This window comes from Nannobrachium achirus, assembly GCF_963921795.1.
Source record: "Nannobrachium achirus genome assembly, chromosome: 8".
NCBI lineage: Eukaryota > Metazoa > Chordata > Actinopteri > Myctophiformes > Myctophidae > Nannobrachium > Nannobrachium achirus.
Window position 1 is genome coordinate 63499090 of NC_137817.1, and position 27663 is coordinate 63526752.

Here is a 27663-nt window from a genome sequence, read left to right on the forward strand (position 1 = left end):
ACTTTGGCTATAAAAAAAATAGTAGATATACAAGCTCACAGTGTGTCACTTTGTGCCACGCTGTGACCTTTTTTGAACAATTTTCAAGAAAAAAGAAAAATGTGTTTGAAACATTTTGAATCATTCAACACAAATCTTCTCTTCTGGCCGGGTTTCTGGCACGAAGAAAAAAACCTGATAGGGGTCCGTGGCCAAATAATACACATCGATTTGGGGGGCGATTTGGCACTAAAAAAAGTTTGAGAACCACTGTTGTAGCCTACAGATCCTGACTGTACTAGAGATGTATAAGTTGAATAACATGAATCACAGCATTTTGAGCCCTTTAGGACAGTGACCTGTCATAAAGAGTACACCAGGGTTCCCCAATTAGTTTTCCCCAAGGGCCGAATTATGTTCCCACTACTCCAGCGACAGTTTTCGTCGTTGTCGGGTGAAAATCTTGTATGTCCAAAACCGTTTATCATTTTAAAAATGATAATGAAATTTTAAAAAAATGTATCATTTTAAAAATGATTTAAACTAGTGAAAACAGCCGATTTACAAACACACAACGCCTCGCGGTGCGAGGCGTTGTGTGCTTGTAGATCTGCTGTTTTCACTACTTTTGTGCGACGGCCTTGTATGATTTGCGAAAGAACGTACAAATTTGGAGATACGAGATTTCCACCCAACAACGACGATATACTAGTGTTGTTGCTGCTCTTATACCACCATTATTACTGGGGTTGGTGTGGGCCAGACAGTAGCCCCCCGCGGGCCGCAAATGGCCCGAGGGCCGCCTATTGGGGAACCCTGGAGTACACAGATATAGGAGCATTGCTAACGTGACGTAGCGTGAACTGGACAACAGGCCGTAAGGACCTAACAGTTTGCCGGGTTAAAAGAGGAGGGGGGGGGGGGGCTCAGTTGAAGCTGTGAGGGCGACCTCCCGCCCAGTAATACTTCTTCATGACGAACCAGCCGCCCAGGACCAGCAGCACCGCCGCCGCCGAGCCGAATACGATGCCCACCGCTAGGCCCGTCACGTTCACCTCGCGGGTCGCCACTCCACCGGCTGAGGATAGGGAGGAGAACAGGGAGAGGAGATTTGTCAAGTGTGCATCAGGCACCGTGCACACATAGACATCAAAGCAGCCAAAGGTATGGCTCCCTCCATACCTCCAAAACCTGATCAACCCCTACTACAACCCCACCCGTTCACTCAGATCAGCCAACACAGGGATGCTGACAGAACCCTCACTAAAAAAAACCCGGACAAAAATCCACTCGTCCTAGACAATTTTTTGGCGTCGCAGCCGAGAGCGTGATCTACAAGCTCACAACGGTTGCATCTGCGACGCGACGTGAGCTTGTATGTCTGCTGTTCTCCGGGTGTGTCCCACACATGATTCTACAGTAAATTCTCGCGGAAACAGGTGGATATAAGCCAAAGAGATTTGTTGTAGAGGGAAAGCATCGACCAGTGTTGGTGCAAATTACAGCGTCACAAAAAAGTAGTGTTTCAAGCTATTGGATCTATTGGTGTGCGTGTGTGTGCGTGCGTGTGTGATGACTCACCATAGGCAGCCGAATGGGAACCGTCCTCTGTGTGGGATGAGAGAGATAGAGTTAGTATAGTGCAGTATGACGTTACGTTGCCTTTATCTTAACTTATCTTATCTCATGTTATCTCATGTTATTGTCTCGATGAATTGAATACACAGGACCTTGATGGAAACAACAAGCCCTGCAGGGCTTTATATTTGGGTCGTCCTTTTCTTTTGTATAAATCTGTGCCACCATGCCATTCAATCAATCAATATATGATAACAAGCAGTGGTGTAAAGTAACTGTGTACATTTACCTAAGTACTGTACTTAAGTACAATCTTGAGGTGTTTGTACTTTATGTGAGTATTTCCAATTTTCAGTACTTTTACTTCTACTCCACTACATCTCAGATCCAAATATTGCAGTTTTAGTCCACTATAATTATTTGAAAACTTTAGTTTCTAGTTACTTTGCAAATATAAATAACTATATTATAAAATGTATATTAATCCACTTTAGCCCTATTTTATACCTGGGCTATTTGAAAATAGCCGATCTACAAGCTCACAACGCGTTGTGGTGGAGCTTGTAGATCTGCTATTTTCAAACATTTCTACTTTTATTCAAGTACATTTTTAATTCTGGACTTTTACTTGTAACGGAGTACTTCTACGTACATTGCAGTATTGATACCTTTACTCATTCTTTACTCAAGTTTACTCAAGTAAAACATCTGAGCACTTTTTTCCACCACTGGTATTCAATCAATAAATATATGTGATAACAAGGAAAGATGGATCTTACTGACCGGCTGGGTACTGACCTTTCTTGGCGGTGAACAGCGGTCCCACGGTAACGGTGGCCGAGTCGTCGGACTCTTTTCCAAAGGGAGTGACGGATCTTCGTCTTCTACCAAGACAAGCCTGTTTAAGAAAAGAAACGTTTACTTTAGTTCATAAATATAGCTTTTCTGATAATGATGGAGTCGCGGCAATTCCGCGGCCGGTGCCGGGAAGTGTATTCGCTCTTTCTGTAATGATGTGTCATGATGATGACTCGGGCCCACCTTACTGATCATCACCACGAAAGCGTGGGGTGGCTCAAAGTAGCTGACAGAGTACAGCATCTTGCAATGGGCCTGGTGTACAATATACACTACACCTCCAAGATACACATGTACCTGACAAACTACTTCCTAAAGGTCAAGGATGTTCACAATCACAACACCAGAGGCAGCTCCACTAATCATGTTCAACACAGATTTAACACTAAACAAGGCTCTAACTCGTTCTCCTGCTACACCATCAACATGTGGAACGCCCTTCCACAAGCCTTAAAGGAGAGCAAATCCCTAGCCTCCTTCAACATTAGTGTGAAAAGTCACCTTCAGGAGGCTGCAACCCGTGACTTGTAAATAGACTAAGCCCCTATGCTCCTACCCCCCCCCCCTTTTGTCTGCCTTTGTATTTGATGTTATGCTTTTTCTGCTTTTGAAATCGATGTTATCCTAGATAAAGTACTATGTTCTATCCGTCTGTCTCTCAATGTTATATGAGATACATAAAGTGTGGTTCCTGTGGAAATAAGCCGTAAGGCTTTCTAGGGTCTCCTTTTAGTTGACCGTGTACCAGTGATTTGTACTGTCATGACACTGTACTTTTTTCTATTGCAAACTTCTAATAAATTCTTCAATCAATCAATCAATCAATGCAATGTCATGCAACGTCCTGACAATTTGCTTTGCAAAAATAAAACGTTGCAGCTACTAGCCCTTACGTTGACCAGCTCCTGACACTAGGTGGGTTCACACAGTGTGCAGTATTATATTGTATTTAACCCATTTAGGCCTAGGATTATTGACTGCTTTTAACTACTAGCTTGTAGATCTGCTATTTTTGAAAAATCAGGATATTTCTTTGCAAGTCTTTGAATATATCAATTTAAAAGCGAACATCTGTAACTCAAATATTTGCCTCTGGGTGGTCCCTGGAACAACATATTTTGAGATGGGAGTCCGTGGCCAAATACCTGTAATTTTGGGGGTCCTTCACACGAAAAGGTTTGAGAACAGCATTAGAGGAAGGATTTAGAAGTCGGGGTCAAAGATCGGGTCAAAGATATTCAAAGACTTGCACTCATTTTCACGATTTTTCAAAAAATAGCAGATCTACAAGCTCACAGCGCGGCACTCGGTGCCGCGCTGTGAGCTTGTATATCTGCTATTTTTCTAAAGTTAAATCATAAAATAATGGTTGAAGTGGTTAAAATCTAACGTGACTCGGGCGCGTTCCAGGTATTTGAGTTAAATACTGTAGAAGATAGGTCTTACGTTGACCAGCTCCTGACACTTGGTGGGCTCACACAGCCTCAGTATGCAGTGCAGGTAGATGCTGGACTTGTCCTGGTCCCGGTGCTCCACGAAGCGGAAGGCCTCGAAGTTGAACCGGGCGTTGTTGGACAGACCGTTCTTGGTCACCGCCGTCCTCTGGTCCACCGAACATCTGAGAAGCACGAGAAGCAGTAAAGGTTATCTTCAGAATATGTGTGACTTATTTACTATGACACTATGGCACATTAGGAGTCCACCAGTAGTGGTTCTCTAATGTTTCATTTAGAAGGACCTCCATAACTCTGAGAGTTACAGACCTGTTATGGTCATTCAGGGCCAGCTCTTTATGTGTTTTTTGGTAATAGTATTGTTCACTCATTTTGTATGTCCATGGCAAAAATGGAATTTGGACAAAGATGTCCACCACAAGCATGTTCAGTTCAGTTCAGATCTGCTATTTTTGCAATTTTTGTATTTGAATCCCGAATAAGGTTACAGTATCGGACACATGAGGTTTTCACCCGACAGGGACGATATTGACCCATACAAGTCTGTAACTCTGACAGTGTACAAATGGAACCAAATGAACCCTAACGGGTCCATTTGGTTCCATTTGTACACTGTCAGAGTCAAGGGGAGACCTTGACATTTGAAAGTTTGAGAAACACTGGATTAAAGAGTATATTGTCAACTTAAATTGTTCTGCATGCCAAACATGTCAAGCGTGTGTCGTCGCTGGTGCATGTTGTTGTGTTTGTCTCATCTCACCCTGTGAAGAAGTTGTGACTTTCGGTGTTGCTTATGTTGTACGGAGACGGCGTCGCAAAGCAGTGGTCCAGCAGCACGAAGAAGCTGTGTAGACATAGGACAGAGGTTGAGTTCACCCCCACTAACACTTTCTTCATTACATTCAAAGGAGCTTTATTGGCATGAGAAAACATACGTTTACATTGCCGAAGCAACTGCCAAAACACAAAAAAAGGGGAAAGTACTGTATGTAGCCTAGTTGGAGAGGGGACAGCATTGCATTAAACAGAGCTATGTCACATTGCAACGTTATAGGCTATGTTGGCAAGGGTATAAAGCAAAAATCCTCAGATTTCAAGTGCATGTGCAACAGCTCCATTTTACACGTTGGGTGTATGTACAGTATTTGACCCCCACTAAACACATCGGGCTGAATTCCAAACTGATGCATGCACTTGTATGTGATTCAGAGCCTGCACGATTGTAACGTTTCTTTACCTACCTACCTATGTATTATTTTCAGGCAAAGGACCTTCACATGTCCGCAATCATAAACCACTTAAAGTTTATCAATTGATGAAACCATGAGTTATTAAACCGAAAGTGGACGCTGTTCCGATGATACATTTTGACCTCTATCTGTCTGGCAGGTCCTGTTACTAGACACAGCTGATCTGTTCTATTAGAGTTTCTCATGGATTTAATGCTGATGTTTTATGTATTTCCTTTTTGTTGCCGGTATCTTGGCCCACGACTTATTACGTAAAGAAAATAATACCTGTTCAAAGTAACGTTCTAATCACTAAAATAAAATATGGAATTTGCAGCTTCCTAAATTGTGGGTTTCACTGAACTTACTTCCCGGTAAGGTTCACAGCCTTGACCTCCACATAGATCTTGGTTCTCAGTTCCAGTCCTGTTGAGGGGACCGCCAGTGGATAGGTGTAGTCTGTGTCCTACACAAAGCACACAACCAACAGGCGTGAAGTCACACATGCACAACCAGGGACGTGCAGAGAATGTCAGAGAGGCAGGGGCTGACATTTCTAAAACGGCCTTTTGGTGAAAATCTCAAAAATAGCAGACTTCCAAGTTGTGAGGTTGGACGTCGGCTATTTTCAATGCTTGATTTCTACACGTAGAGGGCAATTATTTCAACATGAGATGCTGCATTCAAGTTCAGGAGAGTTTGGAAAAGGCAATTCTCTTGAATGCTGCCTTCAGGTATAGCATGGAAAGAGGGGCATTTGTATTTCTTTCACCAACGGCCATGGTCTGGAGAGGGCACTTTTTACAGACGGATAAAAGAGCAGGGGCTCAAGCCCCCTTTGATGTCTATGTGTGCACGTGCCTGATACACAACACCAGAGGGAGAGCGCCCACTGATCTCATTCCAGCTAGATTCGGCACAAACATGGGGATCAATTAATACTACTATTATGCCACCAAAATGTGGAATACCTTGCCATCTTATACTGTAGCTTGCCATAAGGAATTAAAAAACAAACAGCAATACATGCATCAAAACGACAACTTGCACACTTACATTATATACACTCATTCTGAGTGTGTTGATGAAGGTTCCATTATTATCACTGGTGGCCACAGACACTGAAGACCTACACGTTAGAGAGGGAGACAAAAAATAACATGACATTATTATGTAGCCTTCCTACATTACATTTTTAATCTCATTTGTCACTTGACTTGCAGCTGAAATTGCAACTGCATGAAGGTAATTAAGATAACTGTCTTACTGTAATAAAAAAATATATAATATTGAGTCGGCAGTGCATCAGGGCCATTTGAATATTAGACCTACCAAATATTATTTATGCAAGTTATTACTGTGCTCGCTATCCAAATGCGCAGAGGTCGTTACTATTCCTCTCACTATTTGATTTATTTCGTCATTAATTCATTCAGATTTGATTTATACTTTATGAAATATTAAACATTTCAAACGTGTTTAATGTTATGCTGGAAGTCAATGGTTGACACACTGTTCCTTCAGAATCAAGGTGTTATTGTACTATTCTTCTCCAGTGTGCAAGTTCTCAACTCAGGACTTGATTCAAAGTTCTAATGAGATGATATTACTCCTGGTCAAATATAACTCAACTACAATTTGAGTAATTTACTAATGTACTAAGTACATTATTCAAGTAAATATACTTTGTTTACATTTACCTGATTTACAATGCAGACAATTGTCTGAAGTAAGCCAAACCGAAATACGTTTTACTCTTATGTACCTGTACAAAAGATGTAACAATAAAGTACAACCTTGAACCTTTAACCTTTGTTACTGTCCCTCCATGGGTTTTCTAATCAGTTTTCAAAGTCAAATGGCTTCTGTTGCCAAATTCACTTCTGTATAATCTTTTTTTCATTTGGGATATAAGAAATATATATGTATACAGCAAACAGACTAGACCTCACCTATAGCCTTGTGAAAACCAAAAACATATAATGACGATATCTCCGACGAGAAGTGGAAAGGTATACTCACGCCACAATCTGGGTGTTGTTGATGAGGTACTCCAGCGGGTAGCGACAGGAGAAGTGATAGTAGAGATCTGTGGAGTAGCTGATGACGCCTGAGTCTGCGCTGGGGGTGTCGATGAAGCCGTAGATCACCACCGACTGGATGTTGGAGAAGGAGGCGAAGGGGCCTGAGGGGTCTGGGACCTCCTCCATGATCTAAACAACACAGCACAGAAGGAAAGACATCGCTTTTCATTGGAAAAGCCATCGGAAATTGAAAAACATTGAAAACATTGAAAAGATTACGTTTAAGAAAATAAATCATCATGATCAATCAACTTGATTACAGTTTTACGCAATAATAATCAGTATTTCCACATTAGCAGCTCTCCGCACTTGCGACCACCCAAAATGATCATATTATTTGAACCGGGGACCCCTCCGCCCACCAAGCATTGAAATTGTAGGAGTTGACATTTAGTTCGACTCTGTCCCACAGATAAATATTAGCAGATCTACAAGCTCGACTATATAAAAAAATCTCACTGTGATGATGATGTTTGTTGATGTATTAGTTTTCTGTACTTTTTTATTTGTTTCAAGATAAATAAAGATCAAATCAAAGCCCATAGGCCATAGCACTTACCCATAGCACTTACCATAGCACTCACCTACCCTCATCCTCATCAATGACCATACATGAAAGCTAGATATAGCACATGTCATGGAGCATATATAGCATAGATAAGGACCTGCAGTGACTGCCGGCAGGGGTTGGCGTCACTGTGGTTGACGTGCAGGTAGTAGCGGATGACGGGCGGGTCCACGGTGGTGTCCACGGTGCCCTGACAGTCGGTGGTGTTGTGCCTGCTGTTGAGCGCCAGGTTGCTGGCCACGTAGCCCGCCCACTGGGCCGTGCACAGGTTCACCTCCAGGGTGATGAGGCTGGGCCCGCAGTCCACCATCAGGTCCTGGTTGTCTGGAGGGAGGGAGGATGGGTGCAAAGACACCAGTGAGACATTAATACCATGACAAGCTGTGTTGGTGGTGAGGGAAATTACTCACACCAAGGCACGTGCACACATTAGGGCATTCACCAAATATTTGAATATTCGAATATCAAAGTCACTATTCGACGTTGTTCACCGAAGTCGAATATTCGCTTTATTTTTATTTTTTTTATTGTTTTCTCTTTAAAAAATATATAGTTTATAAAGCTTGGCTAGATAGGAAGTCATAATAATGAGTTGTCAATGCCCCTGGTGGATGAATTTGTTAATACTCTATACCAGGGGTTCTCAAACCTTTTTAGGCTGTGACCCCCAAAATAAACATATTTGAACCCCACCCTGACAAGCACTTGGAATTGTAGGTATTAACTCATTCTGTGCCAAATGCCAAAATGGCTCCAAGGTAGCTGTGCCACGGTTTTGTATGTTTTTCTTTATTGCGCAATCAAAAAAAATGTTTTTTTTTACAATTTTTTCCCCGACAGAAACAGACACAGTTGTTGTGATTCAGTGGCAAAAAGAATTTTGTCAATCAGACAAATGGTTCCAGAGATAGAGCTGTTTGAATGAAAAAAAGTGTCCATCCACTAGAATGAACACACATTTTCTCAATCAGCTAAACGAGGGAGCCAACACACAAACAGAGAAAAGCATCTCTCTGATCCCAGGTCATTTTGACATCTTTTAAAAAAAAAAAAAAAAATGAAAAAAAAAAAAAAAATTATACAAAAAACTCAAAAGACGTCAAAGACGTCATTGGCACTGAACGCCTTTGCAAAAAAAAAACGTCAAAGACGTCATGTGGCACAGAATGAGTGTGACTCGGTTCCACAGATAAATATTGGGAGGCGTTGTGAGCATGTAGATCTGCTATTTTCACAATGTTCGCCTCTTGCTTACTTAATATTTGACAGTTTGGCCAGTCCTGGCGAATATTCGAGTATTCGAATACTTTGAGGTTGAATAATTCGAATACTAAAAATCACTATTCGTAAATGCCCTAGCACACATAGACATCAAAGCCCTTTTATCCATCTGTAAAACGTGCCCTCTACAGTCCATGAATGCAGTTTTTACTATGGTGAAAGAAATTGACAATGCTTAGTTCAGTGAGGTATCAAGCACCGAAAATAGCCGACCTCCAAGCTCATTACGCGCCGCAGCACAATATTTTCACCAAAAGGCCCTTTTCGAAATTTCAATCCCATGCCTCTTTAACATTCTCTGCACAACCCTGACCCTGCTCACATCTTATGCTTAAACAGGTGATGCCATAGTTTTGTGCGTTTTCGGTTTTATATATCTCCATATTCTTTTTACCAGGAGTAAAATGTTGAATGCATGCCATTTACTTGTAAGAGAGTAAGCCTATACTTTTTTTTTTTTTTTTTTTTTGCCATTGCTACTTATACTTTAGAAAAAAAGTATACTTCCACCAGTGTTAAGTACACGGATGAGTTTCAACTGAAAGTGTACTTCCATTCACAGTGTAAAGTGATATAGTCCTATAGTTGCAACACAGACTGGAGTCAACATTATTTAGAAGTAGATCAAGCAGTACAATAGCACATTCTCTCTGTTCTGAGATTAGATTTAGATTGGTTGCAGCTTTCCCCACAATAACAGAAAACTGAACATGCACTAGCATAGAGCCCCGAGGGACTCCACTAAACCACATGGGTTAAAGGAGTAGCTTCACCCCCAAAAAACTACTTATTTTCTATCAACTACACACCCCATGAAACCTTGAATTCATGGCGATTTCTTTGTTTTTGTAGCATTCCTGAGCCTTTGTTTCATTAGATGACCGACGGAAAGATGCTAATGTCTGCGGTAGGAGACTCCGAAAGTCATATCAAATTATTAGGGATGCGACAAATACTAAAATGCAAGGCTTCATGGGGTGTTGATGGAAAATAATTAATTTCCACCCAGGTTGGTAATGTGTGCAGCAGCACTAGGATATTATAGGCCTGCTATTCAGTGGTGTGGAACAAGTAGGCTACTCTGATGTTTTACTTAACACACGGGTGTCAACAGGTAATTTTGACCGATTTTGAGATTTTGAGAACTCTCCCTGTGAAGGTCTCAGCAATTTCCCCTTCCCTGACTTTTCCTAAATACTCAAGACATATGTTCTCGTTTTTTTCCCCTTCTGAAACGTTTCCTAAGTATGAAATAATATACCATTATACCTGTCTGACTGTCATAAAGACAGTCTCACCCATTCCTCCCCCTCCCAGAAGCAAGGAGAGAATTTCACACCTTTTGCGCTCCCCATTTGAGAGGTTAATTGAAATGCTAATTAACATTTGGAAGACAATAGAACCCCCGCTGGCAGCAGGGGAGGAGGTGTTGCTCTCCTGGGCCAAAAGGGAGAGAATTTACCTGTCAATTTGACTGATAAATGCAGTCAGAGTGGAAGTGATTTTTTTCAGTCACCCGAGTGTTAAGGAGTAGTTTACCCACCTGGGATCCTCTGGTACACAGAGGAGCAGTTGTATGTAGCAGAGAGAGCTGGATGCAGCAGCACCGCCATCAGGGGGAGACAAAACTGAAGAGGACTCATGATGATGTTCTGCAAAACGATTCTTGACTGGATGATATTTGTGCTGAGAGGAAGACACCAGAGACACACACACACACACACACACACACACACACACACACACACACACACACACACACACACACACACGCACACACACGCACACGCACAGAAAATAATTTAAAAAAGGTAAAAAATAAGAAAAAAAGGGTAAAAAAATAGTGCAGAATAGATGAATCCCTCCCCAGACAGACAGCAGAGTGTCAGGTATAGTGCACCTTACCGTAGTGTAGCAGGTGGTGTGGTGAACACAGCTGCAGGTGTTTGTGGTGTGAGAGGCACAGGTTGAAATGTGTCTTTTATACCCTGAGACGGCCTCGAGACATCAGAGGTGTAACTCCTTAAACCCTCCCACCATGACTAATTATAGTAGACCCACATCACGCGTGCACGTTTGCACTCGTGCACACGCATTCACGAGTTCTCTCTCTCTCGTTTTCTCTTCCAGCATCTCCCTCCCTCCCGCCTTTTTCCCGCTTCACATCATCAGCCGTATCAATGGCACCAACCCTCCTACCATATCCAGCTGCACTGCGCAGAGGTGGAAGAAGTAGGCCAGGAATGTGCACACAGCCACACATACCGTAGGCATCCAAGGGGGCTTGCGTCTTGTATCTTTTACTTTTTATCTGTCTGTAAAAAGTGCCCTCGTCTCCAGACCATGAATGCATTTATTTTATTTTTTATTTTTTGTGAAAGAAATGCAAATGCCCTCTTTCCATGACATACCTGAAGGCAACATTCAAGAGAATTGCCTTGTCCAAACTCTCATGAACCTGAATGCTGTGTATTATATTGAAATAATTGCCCTCTCTGTGTAGAAATCCATGCCGTTATGCCATTTCTCCAGAATTCACTTGATTATGCTACTTTCAGTGTGGTATCAAGCACCAAAAATAGCAACACATACGACCTCCAGACACGTTGTGAGTTTGGAGGTCTGCTATTTTCAATATTTTCACCAAAAGGCCCTTTTAGAAATGTCGGCCCCTGCCTCTCTAATATTCTCTGCGGCAACAGTCCGCCATTCCGAAACACCGCTATTCCGAAGCAGGGTTAGGGTTAGGTTTAGGGTTAGGGTTAGGGGTAGGGTTAGGGGTAGGGGTAGGGTTAGGGTTAGTTAGGGTTAGGGTTAGGGTTAGGGTTAGGGTTAGGGTTAGGGGTAGGGTTAGGGTTAGAAGTCAACGTTCGGAATAGCGGTGTTTCGGAATGGCGGGGTGTAACCATTCTCTGCGCGTCCCTGAAAGTAAGCTACTCAGGCTTTTTTCTCGCTTTCCTTTCTTTTCTTTTTTACTTATTCACATCAAGGTTCAAGGTTGTACTTTATTGTTACATCTTAAGTGCACAGGTGCACGGGTCATAGGTCATAGAGGTCAAAGGTTGGGTATTTGTAGTGTGCTTCCCAATCCAGTTACACTGACACCCGGGGGCAGAGAAAGAGAGAAGTAAAGGAGAAAAAGAGAAAAACACAGGACAAAGACGACTAGGACGGCAATAACTCAGTAAAACGTATTGTTGTTGTCCGGGTAACTTCAGACAATGTAGCAGCCAAGGTAATAATAATCCTGACATGAACCCCTTATTCTGGATGAATTCTACAGCTGATCTACAAGCTTGTAGATCAGTAGATCATTTGGTATAGAGGGGGAAAGGAGTGGACCAATAGCTACAGACCCCCTGGGATCAACTATAATATAGGATTTAACCAGGGGCGTCAATTGGGTATGGCAGGGGTATGCAGCTGCCATACCCTGGGTCCAGGGGGGGAAATAAAAGTTACTTTTAAATATAAATCCATGAATGTCACTTTGTCTATCTGTGCTGGTTATTATGTTGTTAAATTACAGTAAAATAACTACAAATGCAAAATGTAACAAAATGGTCAGGTATTCTCACCTTTTTGACAAAATGGTATATTCCCAGGTTCCTCAAGTCAGCTGCACAGGTGCAATTCATTATTGTTAATTGTGCCACGTTTACTACCAAGTTTAGCTGCACTTGAACACATTCCAGGCTGCCATATCCAGCCCAAGAAACCGTAGAAACGGGGGAAAAAATAGAATTTACTTCTTAAAATAAATGTACCATGTCTGTTGCTAAGGTATGGCAACATGACTGGTGTCTTGCACGCGCACGAAGTCTACCTTAGCTTTTTCTGAACTGACGCCACTGGATTTAACCACTTAAACCCCACATGGTTGAGCAGGCTCCCTCAGGTAATTTCTGTTTTCTGTTATTGTAGGAAAAGCTTTCGCAGAAAATAGCAGATCGACAAGCTCACAACGCACTGCGGTGCAACGTGTTCGTGTTGCAAGTTTCTCGATCTGGTATTTTATGATGCTGCATGGTTGATGGATGCTGGTTGATGACGGATGCTGCATGGTTAAGTGGTTAAAGGTATCAAAGCCACAGTGTGCAGAAATACTATGTTACAAGTAAGATTTCTGCATTAATTTGACATAGTTTGGCATTTGCAAAAGTACTCAATTGGTATGCTTATGCATAAAGTGAATGGCAAATAGTGTGGCAAATCGAATGGCAAAGTGAATGGCAAAGTGAGTTTAACGTTGTTTAACATGGTTGAATGCAATCAGGTATAAGACTTTTCTGTTTGGATGTATGGACTGTCAAGGCCAGAAAGTATTTTTTTTGCCACTCAGTAGGCGTTCCCGCATAACTTCCGGGTGTGATGAGGATGTCACGAGCATATATATATGCAGAATGGTTGTATGTAATTGTTGTATTGCAATTAATGAATTAACGCGTTCATCGCTTTAATGTTACAAGGTAAGGGTGGCTGATTTAATTTATTCGCGTGCTGCTGGTTAGTTTGACCTATAATAAAAAACATATTAAACGAGCACAGGTCTCCACCAGGCCGTGCGTCCTGTATAATAGGCCAATGTAAAAAGGGTGGCATTCTTCACCTTAGATCTTTCATGGCAATCGGACGCTGCATGCATGATTTGAAGCATTGTGTTCCAAAAATTTGTTTTGCTAAAGTCTACCTGCTGGTGGCGCTATAACAGGCCAATATGAAAAAGGTAGCATTTGTTCCTTGACCTAGTGGGAATATGTGTGGCAAATTTCACGGGAATCGCAAGCATGCGTTGATGATTTGAGGCATTTTGTTCAAAAACTGAGCAATCCTGCACATTTTGGAAGCTAATATTAGCCAATCAGGATGGAATATGAAATATCAGACGGATCGGACTTGATCACATGACTATAGAGATACTGTGTGCCGATTTGCGTGATTTTTGGATAGAATCTCAAGGAATAATAGGAAAAATTGTGTTTTACATAAGTCGGCCTCCTGGTGGCGCTATAAAAGGCTGATGTGAAAAATGCCGGGAAAGGGTTTTTCCTTGGCCTCTAGGGAGTGCGCTTACAAAGTTTGAAACTGATCGGTGGAGTTATAGGTAAAACCACAAATCGGCCTGTTATAGCGCCACCATGAGGCTGATTTAAAAAATTTGAAGTGGCATTTCACTTCAACTAGTGCTGCACCATTTACGCCACCCCCGCAATATATACATCAAAACGTGCGGCTCGGCCGGGAATGGTGTGCTATTACTTTTCTTTCCGATCCGCGTTACCATGTCGACGTAATTGGCAAAAAAATATTTTTCCGTTGCCATGGTAACGCGAATTGACTTAAAATGGGAGAATGCAAAAATTCACATTCAAGTATTTTTCTCTCGCAAACCATATGGGCTACAGTTTCAAAACTCGGAGAGGAGATTCATAATAATTTTAAGAATTAATCGATAAATAATTACATTACTCGGCCTCATGGTGGCGCTATAACGGCCCACTTTACGTTTTGCCCCGTAACTCTTTAACCGTAGTTTGGAAAATTAAAATGTTTTTTTCCCTGGATTCCTTGGGTCAAGAGACGCATCTCTCCATATAGGCCACGCCCATTTGCACCAGGATAGATTTTCCGCCATCTTGAATTTTCTCCAAAACACACTTTTTGCTCCTTTTCCTACATATTTTCTTCAAATGTCACAAACATCGGTACACATGATCTATGAACCCATGCAATGAACATAGTCAAGGGATATTTCGACAGTCCATACCGTTGGTTCGTAACACGCTTCCAAAATTTAGCGGGAGGGACCCTTTTGGCAAACAATAGCCATAAATCACAAACAAAACGTCGAGTCAACACTGAATTTCAACCACAGGTCGCGGGTGGCATACTCAATGAATCCCCTAAAGCAATTACACTCGGCCTCATGGTGGCGCTATAACAGCGTTTTGCCTGGTCGGAAAATTTTAAAAAAAAATCTCTGGATTCCTTGGGTCAAGACGCATCTCCTTATATAGGCCACGCCCATTTGCGCGGGCGAGATTTTTCGCCATTTCGAATTTTCTCCAAAACACACTTTTTGCTCCTTTTCCTACATATTTTCTTCAAATATCACAAAAATCCGTACACATGATCTATGAACCGATGCAATGAACATAGTCAAGGGATATTTCGACAGTCCATACCGTTGGTTCGTAAAGCGCTTCCAAATTTAGCGGGAGGGGCCCGTTTTGCAAACAATAGCCATAAATCACAAACAAAGGGTTGAGTCAACACTGAATTTCAACCACAGGTTGGGGGTGGCATACTCAACGAATCCCCAAAATCATTTCCACTTCGACCACTTTACGTTTTGCCCCGTAACTCTTGAACCGTGGATTGGAAAATTAAAATTATTTTTTCCCTGGATTTGCGTCAGGATAGATTTTCCGCCATTTTGAATTTTCTCCAAAACACAATTTTTGCTCCTTTTCCTACATATTTTCGTCAAATGTCACAAAAATGGGTACACATGATCTATGAACCCATGCAATGAACATAGTCAAGGGATATTTCGACAGTCCATACCGTTCGTTCGTAACGGGCTTCCAAAGTTAGCGGGAGGGGCCCGTTTCGCAAACAATAGCCATAAATCACAAACAAATGGTCGAGTCAACACTGAATTTCAACCACAGGTTGGGGGTGGCATACTTAACGAATCCCCAAAATCATTTCCACTTCGACCGTCCGTGTTACCATGGCGACGTAATTGGCAAAAAACGACGCTTAATTGTCCCCATTGACTTATAATGGGACAATGCAAAAATTTACATTCAAGTATTTTTATCTCGCAAACCATAGGGGCTACAGTTTCAAACCTCGGAGAGGAGATTCATAATGATTTTAAGAATTAATAGAAAAATAATTACATCACTCAGCCTCATGGTGGTGCTATAACGGCCCACTTTACGTTTTGCCCCGTAACTCTTGAACCGTGGATTGGAAAATTAAAAAAAAAAAATCCCTGGATTTGCGTCAGGATAGATTTTCCGCCATTTTGAATTTTCTCCAAAACACAATTTTTGCTCCTTTTCCTACATATTTTCGTCAAATGTCACAAAAATGGGTACACATGATCTATGAACCCATGCAATGAACATAGTCAATAGACGTGTACGTTTAATACATAAATAGAATTCATGATAAAACATGTCCCATGCTCGTTTTTGTGTTCATTTGTTTGTTTGTGTGTCCACAGATTTTCGTTCACATTATGAAGTATCATGTTGAAATCAACAGTGATGGGCAGTAGCTTGCTACAAGTAGCTAAGCTAACAGTACATAGCTTAACTACATTTCTAAGTAGTGTGAACTAGAGGTGAAGGCTTAGCACCCCCTAAGCCCCCCCACCCCACAAACCCCATTGTGATGACAAATGTTGAAGGAATAGATAAATAAGACAACTGACTGACTTCTATGTAAACCATACTATAAAATCATATTTTTTTATGCTGGAAAGCATCTTCAGCCTCACAAAATCCCTATCCGATCACCTACAGTCCTCAGGTTTGGAGCTGGAAACTGCCAATGATCTGGTCTGTTCAGTTATCCACACCCTAAGCGAGAGAATCTCGTTTGTCATATTACTTCTATTCATTATTGTTTGTTGCCAAAATGTATTAGCCCCCGCTCTAAAAAAGCCAGCTCCCCCATAGCCCCCCCACCCCAGTCACAATACTCTGGAGCCGCCGCTGCAGTGAAATGACAATTTAAGGACTTAAAAAAAAGTAGTGTCGATTTGGCTAGCTACTTTTGCCATGTAACTTGTAGCTTAGGTAACTCCATGTCTTTGGGGTTAGCTTCGCTGTAGCTTTAGCTATACTTAATCGAGTGCAACTTGTAGCTTAGGTAACTACATTTCCCAGGTAGCTTGCCCATCACTGGAATTCAAGCACAAAAACCCCAAACGTCCAACAGAGTCAAAACTTTATTTTGTTTTGTTTAAAGTGATGTACAAAGCAGCAACAGGTCAGAGATATCTTCAGAAGCATGCAGTAACAGTTCCAAACCATAACAGTCCACCTCATGTGAACATCTAACTTAGGGCATTAACCAAAAAGTCGACAAGTCATTACACAAGTTGACTCCCACCAGGGATAGTCAAAGAATAGTAAAAGAATCCTTTGAATTTTTTCTATCATTATTTTTGCTCCATTCGTTAATGTGTACAGCATTCAAACGAGATAGGATTGCTTATTGTCAAGGACAGAATGATCTCCTTTTCCAACTGTGTTTTTTCAAATGGAATGAAGCACAGGGAGTTTTCACTCAGCCATTAGGATTTAGGCTTTAAAGTCGATTTCGACTCAACTTTTTGTCGAGTCGACTTGTAAAGATCACAAGTCGTTAATGCCCTAACGTCTACACACCCAGAACCACAGCAGGCAAAACATGCAAGCAAAAGCAAAAGCAAAAATATAAAACACATTTCATATCCCACACGCCAGAGATAGCTCTCAAGTGAACAATAATCAGTAACTTTATATACAAGAACACAAATAAACAATATTATTCCGTCTTTACACGTCTATACATACAGTATTTCCAGTTTCCTTCATAACCACTGAAACCGCACACCACGTTCTAAATTATATATTATTTTTTTAAATGGCTGATCTACAAGCTCAACTCATCGCATCGTGACACGTGTGAGCTTGTAGATCTGCAATTATTTGTTAGCTTTTATTTATTTTTTACCTTGTAGATCTGCTGTTTTTCTAACTTGTTTTTATGTATTTTTTTGTATTAATTAGTTTTTTCCTAAAGACATGCTTGGGATGCCAGGGTTAAAGTGGATAAACGGTAAGCGATGTTGTGTGTACGGCATTGATTCTCAAAGTGGGGTCTGGGGACCCCCGCAGGTGTGTGTGGGGTCCCCAGCACAATACGTTAATGTAGCGTCACAATCATTTCAGCCACTTCAACGATATTTTACATACTTTGGCTATTAAAAAAAAATAGTAGATATACAAGCTCACAGCGTGTCACTTCGTGCCACGCTGTGAGCTTTTTTGAACAATTTTCAAGAAAAAAAGAAAAATGTGTTTGAAACATTTTGAATCATTCAACACAAATCTTCTCTTCTGGCCGGGTTTCTGGCACAAAGAAAAAATAAACTGATAGGGGTCCGCGGCCAAATAATACACATCGATTTGGGGGCGATTTGGCACTTAAAAAAGTTTGAGAACCACTGTTGTAGCCTACAGATCCTGACTGTACTAGAGATGTATACGTTGAATAACATGAATCACAGCATTTTGAGTCCTTTACGACAGTGTTTCTCAAAGTGGATTCCAGGGACTATGTGGGTTCCTTTCTGGGGGTCTAAATGGACCCATACAAGACTGTAACTCTGACAGTGTACAAATGGAACCAAATGGACCCTAACAGGTCCATTTGGTTCCATTTGTACACTGTCAGAGTTAAGGGGGAGACCTTGAAATTTAAAAGTTTGAGAAACACTGCTTTACGACAGTGACCTGTCATAAAGAGTACACAGATATAAGGAGCATTGCTAACGTGACGTGGCGTGAACTGGACAACAGGCCGTAAGGACCTAACAGTTTGCCGGGTTAAAAGACTGGCGGGGGGGGGGGGGCTCAGTTGAAGAGGTGAGGGCGACCTCCCCCCCTGTAATACTTCTTCAGGGCGAACCAGCCGCCCAGGACCAGCAGCACCGCCGCCGCCGAGCCGAATACGATGCCCACCGCCAGGCCCGTCACGTTCACCTCGCGGGTCGCCACTCCACCGGCTGAGGATAGGGAGGAGAACAGGGAGGAGATTTGTCAAGTGTGCATCAGGCACCGTGCACACATAGACATCAAAGCAGCCAAAGGTATGGCTCCCTCCATACCTCCAAAACCTGATCAACCCCTACAACCCCCACCCGTTCACTCAGATCAGCCAACACAGGGATGCTGACAGAACCCTCACTAAAAACCCCCAGGACAAAAATCCACTCGTCCTCCTAGACAATTTTTTGGCATCGCAGCCGAGAGTGATCTACAAGCTCACAACGGTTGCATCTGCGATGCGACGTGAGCTTGTATGTCTGCTGTTCTCCGGGTGTGTCCCACACATAATTCTACAGTGAATTCTCGCGGAAACAGGTGGATATAAGCCAAAGAGATTTGTTGTAGAGGGGATGCATCGACCAGTGTTGGTGCAAATTACAACGTCACAAAAGAGTAGTGTTTCAAGCTATTGGATCTATTGGTGTGCGTGTGTGTGCGTGCGTGTGTGATGACTCACCATAGGCAGCCGAATGGGAACCGTCCTCTGTGTGGGATGAGAGAGATAGAGTTAGTATAGTACAGTATGACATTACGTTGCCTTTATCTTAACTTATCTTATCTCATGTTATCTCATGTTATTGTCTCGATGAATTGAATACACAGGACCTTGATGGAAACAACGAGCCCTGCAGGGCTTTATATTTGGGTCGTCCTTTTGTCATTCTTTTTTTATAAATCTGTGCCACCATGCCATTCAATCAATCAATATATGATAACAAGCAGTGGTGTGAAGTAACTGTGTACGTTTACTCAAGTGCTGTACTTAAGTACAATCTTTCTTGAGGTATTCATACTTTATGTGAGTATTTCCAATTTTCAGTATTTTTACTTCTACTCCACTACATCTCGTTACTAGTTACTTTGCAAATATAAATAACTATATTAATCCTCTTTAGCCCTATTTTATACCTGGGCTATTTGAAAATAGCTTATCTACAAGCTCACAACGCGTCGCGTAGCCTGTAGATCTGCTATTTTCAAACATTTTGTACTTTTACTTTTGGTACCCTAAGAAGTACTTTTGTACTTTTATTCAAGTACATTTTTAATTCTGGACTTTTACTTGTAACGGAGTACTTCTACGTACATTGCAGTATTGATACCTTTACTCATTCTTTACTCAAGTTTACTCAAGTAAAACATCTGAGCACTTTTTTCCACCACTGGTATTCAATCAATAAATATATGTGATAACAAGGAAAGATGGATCTTACTGACCGGCTGGGTACTGACCTTTCTTGGCGGTGAACAGCGGGCCCACGGTAACGGTGGCCGAGTCGTCGGACTCTTTTCCAAAGGGAGTGACGGATCTTCGTCTTCTACCAAGACAAGCCTGTTTAAGAAAAGAAACGTTTACTTTAGTTCATAAATATAGCTTTTCTGATAATGACGGAGTCGCGGCAATTCCGCGGCAGGCGCCGGTGCCGGGTAGTGTATTCGCTCTTTCTGTAATGATGTGTCATGATGATGACTCGGGCCCACCTTACCGATCATCACCACGAAAGCGTGGGGTGGCTCAAAGTAGCTGACAGAGTACAGCATCTTGCAATGGGCCTGGTGTACAAGATACACTACACCTCCAAGATACCCATGTACCTGACAAACTACTTCCTAAAGGTCAAGGATGTTCACAATCACAACACCAGAGGCAGCTCCACTAATCATGTTCAACATAAACAAGGCTCTAACTCGTTCTCGTGCTACACCATCAACATGTGGAACGCCCTTCCACAAGCCTTAAAGGAGATCAAATCCCTAGCCTCCTTCAAAATTAGTATGAAAAGTCACCTTCAGGCGGCTGCAACCCGTGACTTGTAAATAGACTAAGCCCCTATGCTCCTACCCCCCCCCCCCCCCTTTTGTCTGCCTTTGTATTTGATGTTATGCTTTTTCTGCTTTTGAAATTGATGTTTATCCTAGATAAAGTACTATGTTCTATCCGTCTGTCTCTCAATGTTATATGAGATACATAAAGTGTGGTTCCTGTGGAAATAAGCCGTAAGGCTTTCTAGGGTCTCCTTTTAGTTGACCTTGTACCAGTGATTTGTACTGTCATGACACTGTACTTTTTTTCTATTGCAAACTTCTAATAAATTCTTCAATCAATCAATCAATGCAATGTCATGCAACGTCTTGACAATTTGCTTTGCAAAAATAAACGTTGCTATAGCCCTTACGTTGACCAGCTCCTGACACTTGGTGGGCTCACACAGCCTCAGTATGCAGTGCAGGTAGATGCTGGACTTGTCCTGGTCCCGGTGCTCCACGAAGCGGAAGGCCTCGAAGTTGAACCGGGCGTTGTTGGACAGACCGTTCTTGGTCACCGCCGTCCTCTGGTCCACCGAACATCTGAGCACGAGAAGCAGTAAAGGTTATCTTCAGAATGTGTGTGACTTATTTACTATGACACTATATGGCACATTAGGAGTCCACCAGTAGTGGTTCTCTAATGTTTAATTCAGAAGGACCTCCATAACTCTGAGAGTTACAGACCTGTTATGGTCATTCAGGGCCAGCTCTTTATGTGTTTTTTGGTAATAGTATTGTTCACTCATTTTGTATGTCCGTGGCAAAAATGGAATTTGGACAAAGATGTCCACCACAAGCATGTTCAGTTCAGTTCAGATCTGCTATTTTTGCAATTTTTGTATTTGAATCCCGAATAAGGTTACAGTATCGGACACATGAGGTTTTCACCCGACAGGGACGATATTGACCCATACAAGTCTGTAACTCTGACAGTGTACAAATGGAACCAAATGAACCCTAACGGGTTCATTTGGTTCCATTTGTACACTGTCAGAGTCAAGGGGAGACCTTGACATTTGAAAGTTTGAGAAACACTGGATTAAAGAGTATATTGTCAACTTAAATTGTTCTGCAATCTGCATGCCAAACATGTCAAGCGTGTGTCGTCGTTGGTGCTCTTGTTGTTGTGTTTGTCTCATCTCACCCTGTGAAGAAGTTGTGACTTTCTGTGTTGCTTATGTTGTACGGAGACGGCGTCGCGAAGCAGTGGTCCAGCAGCACGTAGAAGCTGTGAAGACAGGACAGGACAGAGGTTGAGTTCACCCCCACTAACACTTTCTTCATTACATTCAAAGGAGCTTTATTGGCATGAGAAAACATACGTTTACATTGCCAAAGCAACTACCAAAACATTAAAAAGTATGTAGTATGTAGCCTAGTTGGAGGGGGTACAGCATTGCGTTAAACGGAGCTATGTCACATTGCAATGTTATATAGGATATGTTGGCAAGGGCATTTAAGCAACAAAACTCAAATTTCAAGCGCATGCTCTGCATCAGAAGTGGTGGGTTTCACTGAACTTACTTCCCGGTAAGGTTCACAGCCTTGACCTCCACATAGATCTTGGTTCTCAGTTCCAGTCCTGTTGAGGGGACCGCCAGTGGATAGGTGTAGTCTGTGTCCTACACAAAGCACACGACCAACAGGTGTGAAGTCATAGGCTTTTTGCATTATCCTCAAAGTGTTCAATCAATCAACCAATAAATCAATCAATCATCAATCAATCAATCAGACCAAACAGCAATACATGTATCAAAACAGCGACTTGCACACTTACATTATATACACTCATTCTGAGTGTGTTGATGAAGGTTCCGTTATTATCACTGGTGGCCACAGACACTGAAGACCTACACGTTAGAGAGGGAGACAAAAATAACATTATGTAGCTTTCCTACATTACATGTTTAAACTCATTTAGACCGGGAACGCATTATTACGCGTAATGTTATGCTTTAACTATTAAAACATTGAAGATATACAAGCTTAAAGCGCGGCACTCGGTTGTAGATGTACAAGCTTGTAGATCTGCTCTTTTTGAAAAAATCCTGGACATTTGTGCAAGTCTTTGAAACTTTTTCATGTCAAGGACCACCAAAATGATATGTATTTGGCCACGGACCCCCATCTCAAAATATTTAGTTCCAGGGACCACCCAGAAGCAAGATTTGAGTTACAAATGTTCGCTTAAAAAATACATATTCAAAGATTTGCACACTGTTCCTTCAGAATCAAGGTGTTATTGTGCTATTCTTCTCCAGTGTGCAAGTTCTCAACTCAGGACTTGATTCAAAGTTCTAATTAGATGATATTACTCCTGGTCAAATATAACTCAACTACAATTTGAGTAATTTACTAATGTACTAAGTACATTATTCAAGTAAATATACTTTGTTTACATTTACCTGATTTACAATGCAGACAATTGTCTGAAGTAAGCCAAACCGAAATAAGTTTTACTCTTATGTACCTGTACAAAAGATGTAACAATAAAGTACAACCTTGAACCTTTAACCTTTGTTACTGTCCCTCCATGGGTTTTCTAATCAGTTTTCAAAGTCAAATGGCTTCTGTTGCCAAATTCACTTCTGTATAATCTTTTTTTATTTGGGATGTAAGAAATAATATATGTATACAGCAAACAGACCAGGGACGTGCTGGCCATTGGGAAAAGCGGGACAACTCCCGAACGGCCGGTTCATTCCCGGCCGGTCCAGGCCGGCCATTAGGAAAAAAATTAAAATAAAATGTCGTCCATTTTGGGGGCTGGGCAGCCAACAAAGTAAATCGTCACTGTCGGGCAGAAACCTTGTATCTCCAAGTTTCAAATGTGTAATTTTTTTCGCAAAGCAAAGCCTTACTTCATCATACAAGGCTGTCGCACAAAAGTAGTGAAAACAGCAGATCTACAAGCACACAACGCCTCGCGGTGCGAGGCGTTGTGTGCTTGTAGATCGGCTGTTTTCACTAGTTTAAATCATTTTTAAAATGATAAATACAAAACAAACGGTTTTGGATGTACAAGGTTTCCACCCGACAACGACGAAATATATTTAAAAAAAAAAAAAAAAATGAGGGCCTCTCCAACTCTTTTTCCCGGGCTGAATCAGGGGCCCAGCACGTCCCTGAAACAGACTATATCTCACCTATAGCCTTGTGAAAACCAAAAACATATAATGACGATATCTCCGACGAGAAGTGGAAAGGTATACTCACGCCACAATCTGGGTGTTGTTGATGAGGTACTCCAGCGGGTAGCGACATGAGAAGTGGTAGTAGAGATCTGTGGAGTAGCTGATGACGCCTGAGTCTGCGCTGGGGGTGTCGATGAAGCCGTTGATCACCACCGACTGGACGTTGGAGAAGGAGGCGAAGGGGCCTGAGGGGTCCGGGACCTCCTCCATGATCTGAACCACACAGCACAGAAGGAAAGACATCGCTTTTCATTGGAAAAGCCATCGGAAATTGAAAAACATTGAAAACATTGAAAAGATTAAGAAAATAAATCATCATGATCAATCAACTTGATTACAGTTTTACGCAGTAATGATCAGGATTTCCACATTATTAGCAGCTCTCCGCACTTGCGACCACCCAAAACAATCATATTATTTGAACCGGGGACCCCTCCGCCCACCAAGCATTGAAATTGTAGGAGTTGACATTTAGTTCGACTCTGTCCCACAGATAAATATGAGCAGATCTACAAGCTCGACTAAAAAAAAAGAAATCACACCCAGTGTGAAGTGAGCGGTGCTATTTATGAGTTAATTTCGTGAAGCGTCACCCTGGGCATAGTTTTTGTGAGGTTAAGGAACTGTGATGACGACGTTGATATATAGTTTTCTGTACTTTTTTATTTGTTTCAAGATAAATAAAGATCAAATCAAAGCCCATAGGCCATAGCACTTACCCATAGCACTTACCATAGCACTCACCTACCCTCATCCTCATCAATGACCATACATGAAAGCTAGATATAGCACATGTCATGGAGCATATATAGCATAGATAAGGACCTGCAGTGACTGCCGGCAGGGGTTGGCGTCACTGTGGTTGACGTGCAGGTAGTAGCGGATGACGGGCGGGTCCACGGTGGTGTCCACGGCGCCCTGGCAGTCGGTGGTGTTGTGCATGCTGTTGAGCGCCAGGTTGCTGGCCACGTAGCCCGCCCACTGGGCCGTGCACAGGTTCACCTCCAGGGTGATGAGGCTGGGCCCGCAGTCCACCATCAGGTCCTGGTTGTCTGGAGGGAGGGAGGATGGAGGCAAAGACACACCAGGGTGACATTAATACCATGCCAAGCGGTGGTGGTGGGGGAAATTACTCACACCAAGCAGTGTTGGTTTTGACAGCAAATTTTGATTTAGTTTTAGTCATAGTCTTTTGAATAAAATGTAATTTAGTTTTAGTGATAATTTAGTCACCTGAAAAGTTTTAGTTTTAGTCGAATTTTAGTCGACTAAATATCATAAGATTTTAGGCGACTAAATCTACAGTTGATTTAGTCGACTAAAAATGCATTTTGGGAGGCCTTGATGGCATCATAATGACTGATTTTACACTTGGTTGTGTGCTGAAAATAGCCGATCTACAAGCTCACAACAAGTCGCAGCGCAATATTTTCACCAAAAGCCCTTTTTCGAAATTTCAATCCCTGCCTCTTTAACATACTCTGCACAACCCTGACCCTGCTCACATCTTATGCTTAAACAGCTGGTGCCATAGTTTTGTGCTTTTTCGGTTGTATATATCTCCATATTCTTTTTACCAGGAGTAAAATGTTGAATGCATGCCATTTACTTGTAAGCCTATACTTTTTTTTTTTTGTTTTTTTGCCATTGCTACTTTAGAAAAAATAATCTGAGTATACTTCCACCAGTGTTAAGTACACGGATGAGTTTCAACTGAAAGTGTACTTCCATTCACAGTGTAAAGTGATATAGGCCTACTGTAGTTGTAACACAGACTGGAGTCAACATTATTTAGAAGTAGATCAAGCAGTACAATAGCACATTCTCTCTGTTCTGAGATTAGATTTAGATTGGTAGCAGCTTTCCCCACAATAACAGGAAACTGAAAATACACTAGCATAGAGCCCAGAGAGACTCCACTCAACCACATAGGTTTAAAGGAGTAGTTTCACCCCAAAAAATACGTATTCTCTATCAACTACACACCCCACGAAACCTTGAATTCAGGGCGATTTCTTTGTTTTTGTTGCATTCCTGAGCCTAATCATTAGATGACCGACGGAAAGATGCTAATGTCTGCAGTAGGAGACTCCGAAAGTCGTAACAAATTATTAGGGATGCGACAAATACTAAAATGCAAGGCTTCATGGGGTGTAGATGGAAAATAATTAATTTGTGGGTAAACTACTCCTTAATTTAACACACAGGATTTTGAGATCGCAAAGTACAATAACTCTCCCCGTGAAGGTCTCAGAAATGTCCCCTTCCATGACTTTTCCTAAATACTCAAGACATATGTTCATGTTTTTTTCCCCTTCTGAAACGTTTCCTAAGTATGAAATAATATACCATTATACGACTCTGACAGTTAGTTATCGGTCATAAAGACAGGTCTCACTCATTCCTCCCCCTCCCTGAAGCAATGAGAGAATTTCACACCTTTTGCGCTCCCCATTTGAGAGGTCAATTGAAATGCTAATTCACATTAGAACCCCCGCTGGCAGCAGGGGAGGAGGTGTTGGTCTCCTGGGCCAAAAGGGAGAGAATTTACCTGTCAATTTGACTGATAAATGCAGTCAGAGTGGAAGTGATTTTTTTCAGTCACCCGAGTGTTAAGTAAAACATCAGAGTAGCCTACTTGTTCCACACCACTGAATAGCAGGCCTATAAAATCCTACTGCTGCTGCACACATTACCAACCTGGGATCCTCTGGTACACAGAGGAGCAGTTGTATGTAGCAGAGAGAGCGGGATGCAGCAGCATCGCCAGCAGGGGGAGACATAACTGAAGAGGACTCATGATGATGCTCTGCAAGACGATTCTTGACTGGATGATATGGTCCTGTATGTGTGCTGAGAGGAAGACACCAGAGAGCCGTGGTTAGCATCAAATACCCACTGTTCAGTTAACTCTGAGAGTGTACAGAATGGAACCAAATGGACCAGTTCCAGCATGTCCATTTGCACACTCTTAGAGTTACAGACCTGTAAGGTTACACAGTAGCCTATCATAGTATTACAGTATTACACAGTATCATAGTATCTATGAGAGGCCGCTATACACACTAGGTACTTGCATTGGATAGCTGTGTTCTCAGTCAGTCTGTGTAAACTGCATGTGTTCCTATCAAATAAACCATGACCACAACAAAATGCTGTGCAGTGGTGTAAATATTTTACTCAAGAAGGCTACTAAGTAATAAGTTGAGGTAATTTTATCTTTGAATATTTACTTTTACTATTAAAAAATAGTTTGTTTTTGTTGATGGAATGAAACTAATTGTTAGCATGAACAGAGCAAGGCAAAACACTGTGATACCACATTTTCTTGCAATAACTTTTGCTGAATAAATCCCTTCCAGTATAACGTCCAATGCCAACTTATGCCAATTAAAACTTTCCAGTTTTAAAAGTAAAATAAATTAATGAATGAATAAATAGATACCATAAATACATACCGTACATACAGTAAATCAAAATAAATAAATAAATATCTATACAAAATAGAGTGTGTGTATATATATATATATATATATATATATATATATATATATATATATATATATATATATATATATATATATAGCCTAGCCTACACACACACACATCTGTATACAATAATACATGCATACATGCATGCATACATACAGTACATATAGCCTATACATACATACATACATACTGTAGTATACTCACGCACACACACACACACACACACATGCACAAAAAATAATTAAAAAAAAAAGGTAAAAATACGAAAAAGGGTAAAAAAAAAAGTGCAGAACAGCTGAATCCC

General features: G+C 41.6%; 1 protein-coding gene across 1 annotated transcript; it reads right to left on the reverse strand.

The window, feature by feature from the left end:
- Positions 1-905: 905 nt before the first annotated feature.
- Positions 906-26667, reverse strand: LOC308290268 (uncharacterized protein; the record flags this gene model as incomplete). The annotated part of the gene is made up of 19 exons (XM_080732054.1): positions 906-1057; positions 2341-2455; positions 3862-4033; positions 4630-4713; positions 5467-5564; positions 6155-6227; positions 7121-7311; positions 7848-8074; positions 10575-10683; positions 10937-10967; positions 18710-18821; positions 20083-20197; positions 21042-21213; positions 21818-21901; positions 22198-22295; positions 22451-22523; positions 23890-24080; positions 24693-24919; positions 26568-26667. The coding sequence occupies 19 exons, from the start codon at positions 26665-26667 to the stop codon at positions 906-908; spliced, it is 2424 nt and encodes an 807-aa protein (XP_080588180.1).
- Between the last annotated feature and the right edge of the window lie 996 nt (positions 26668-27663).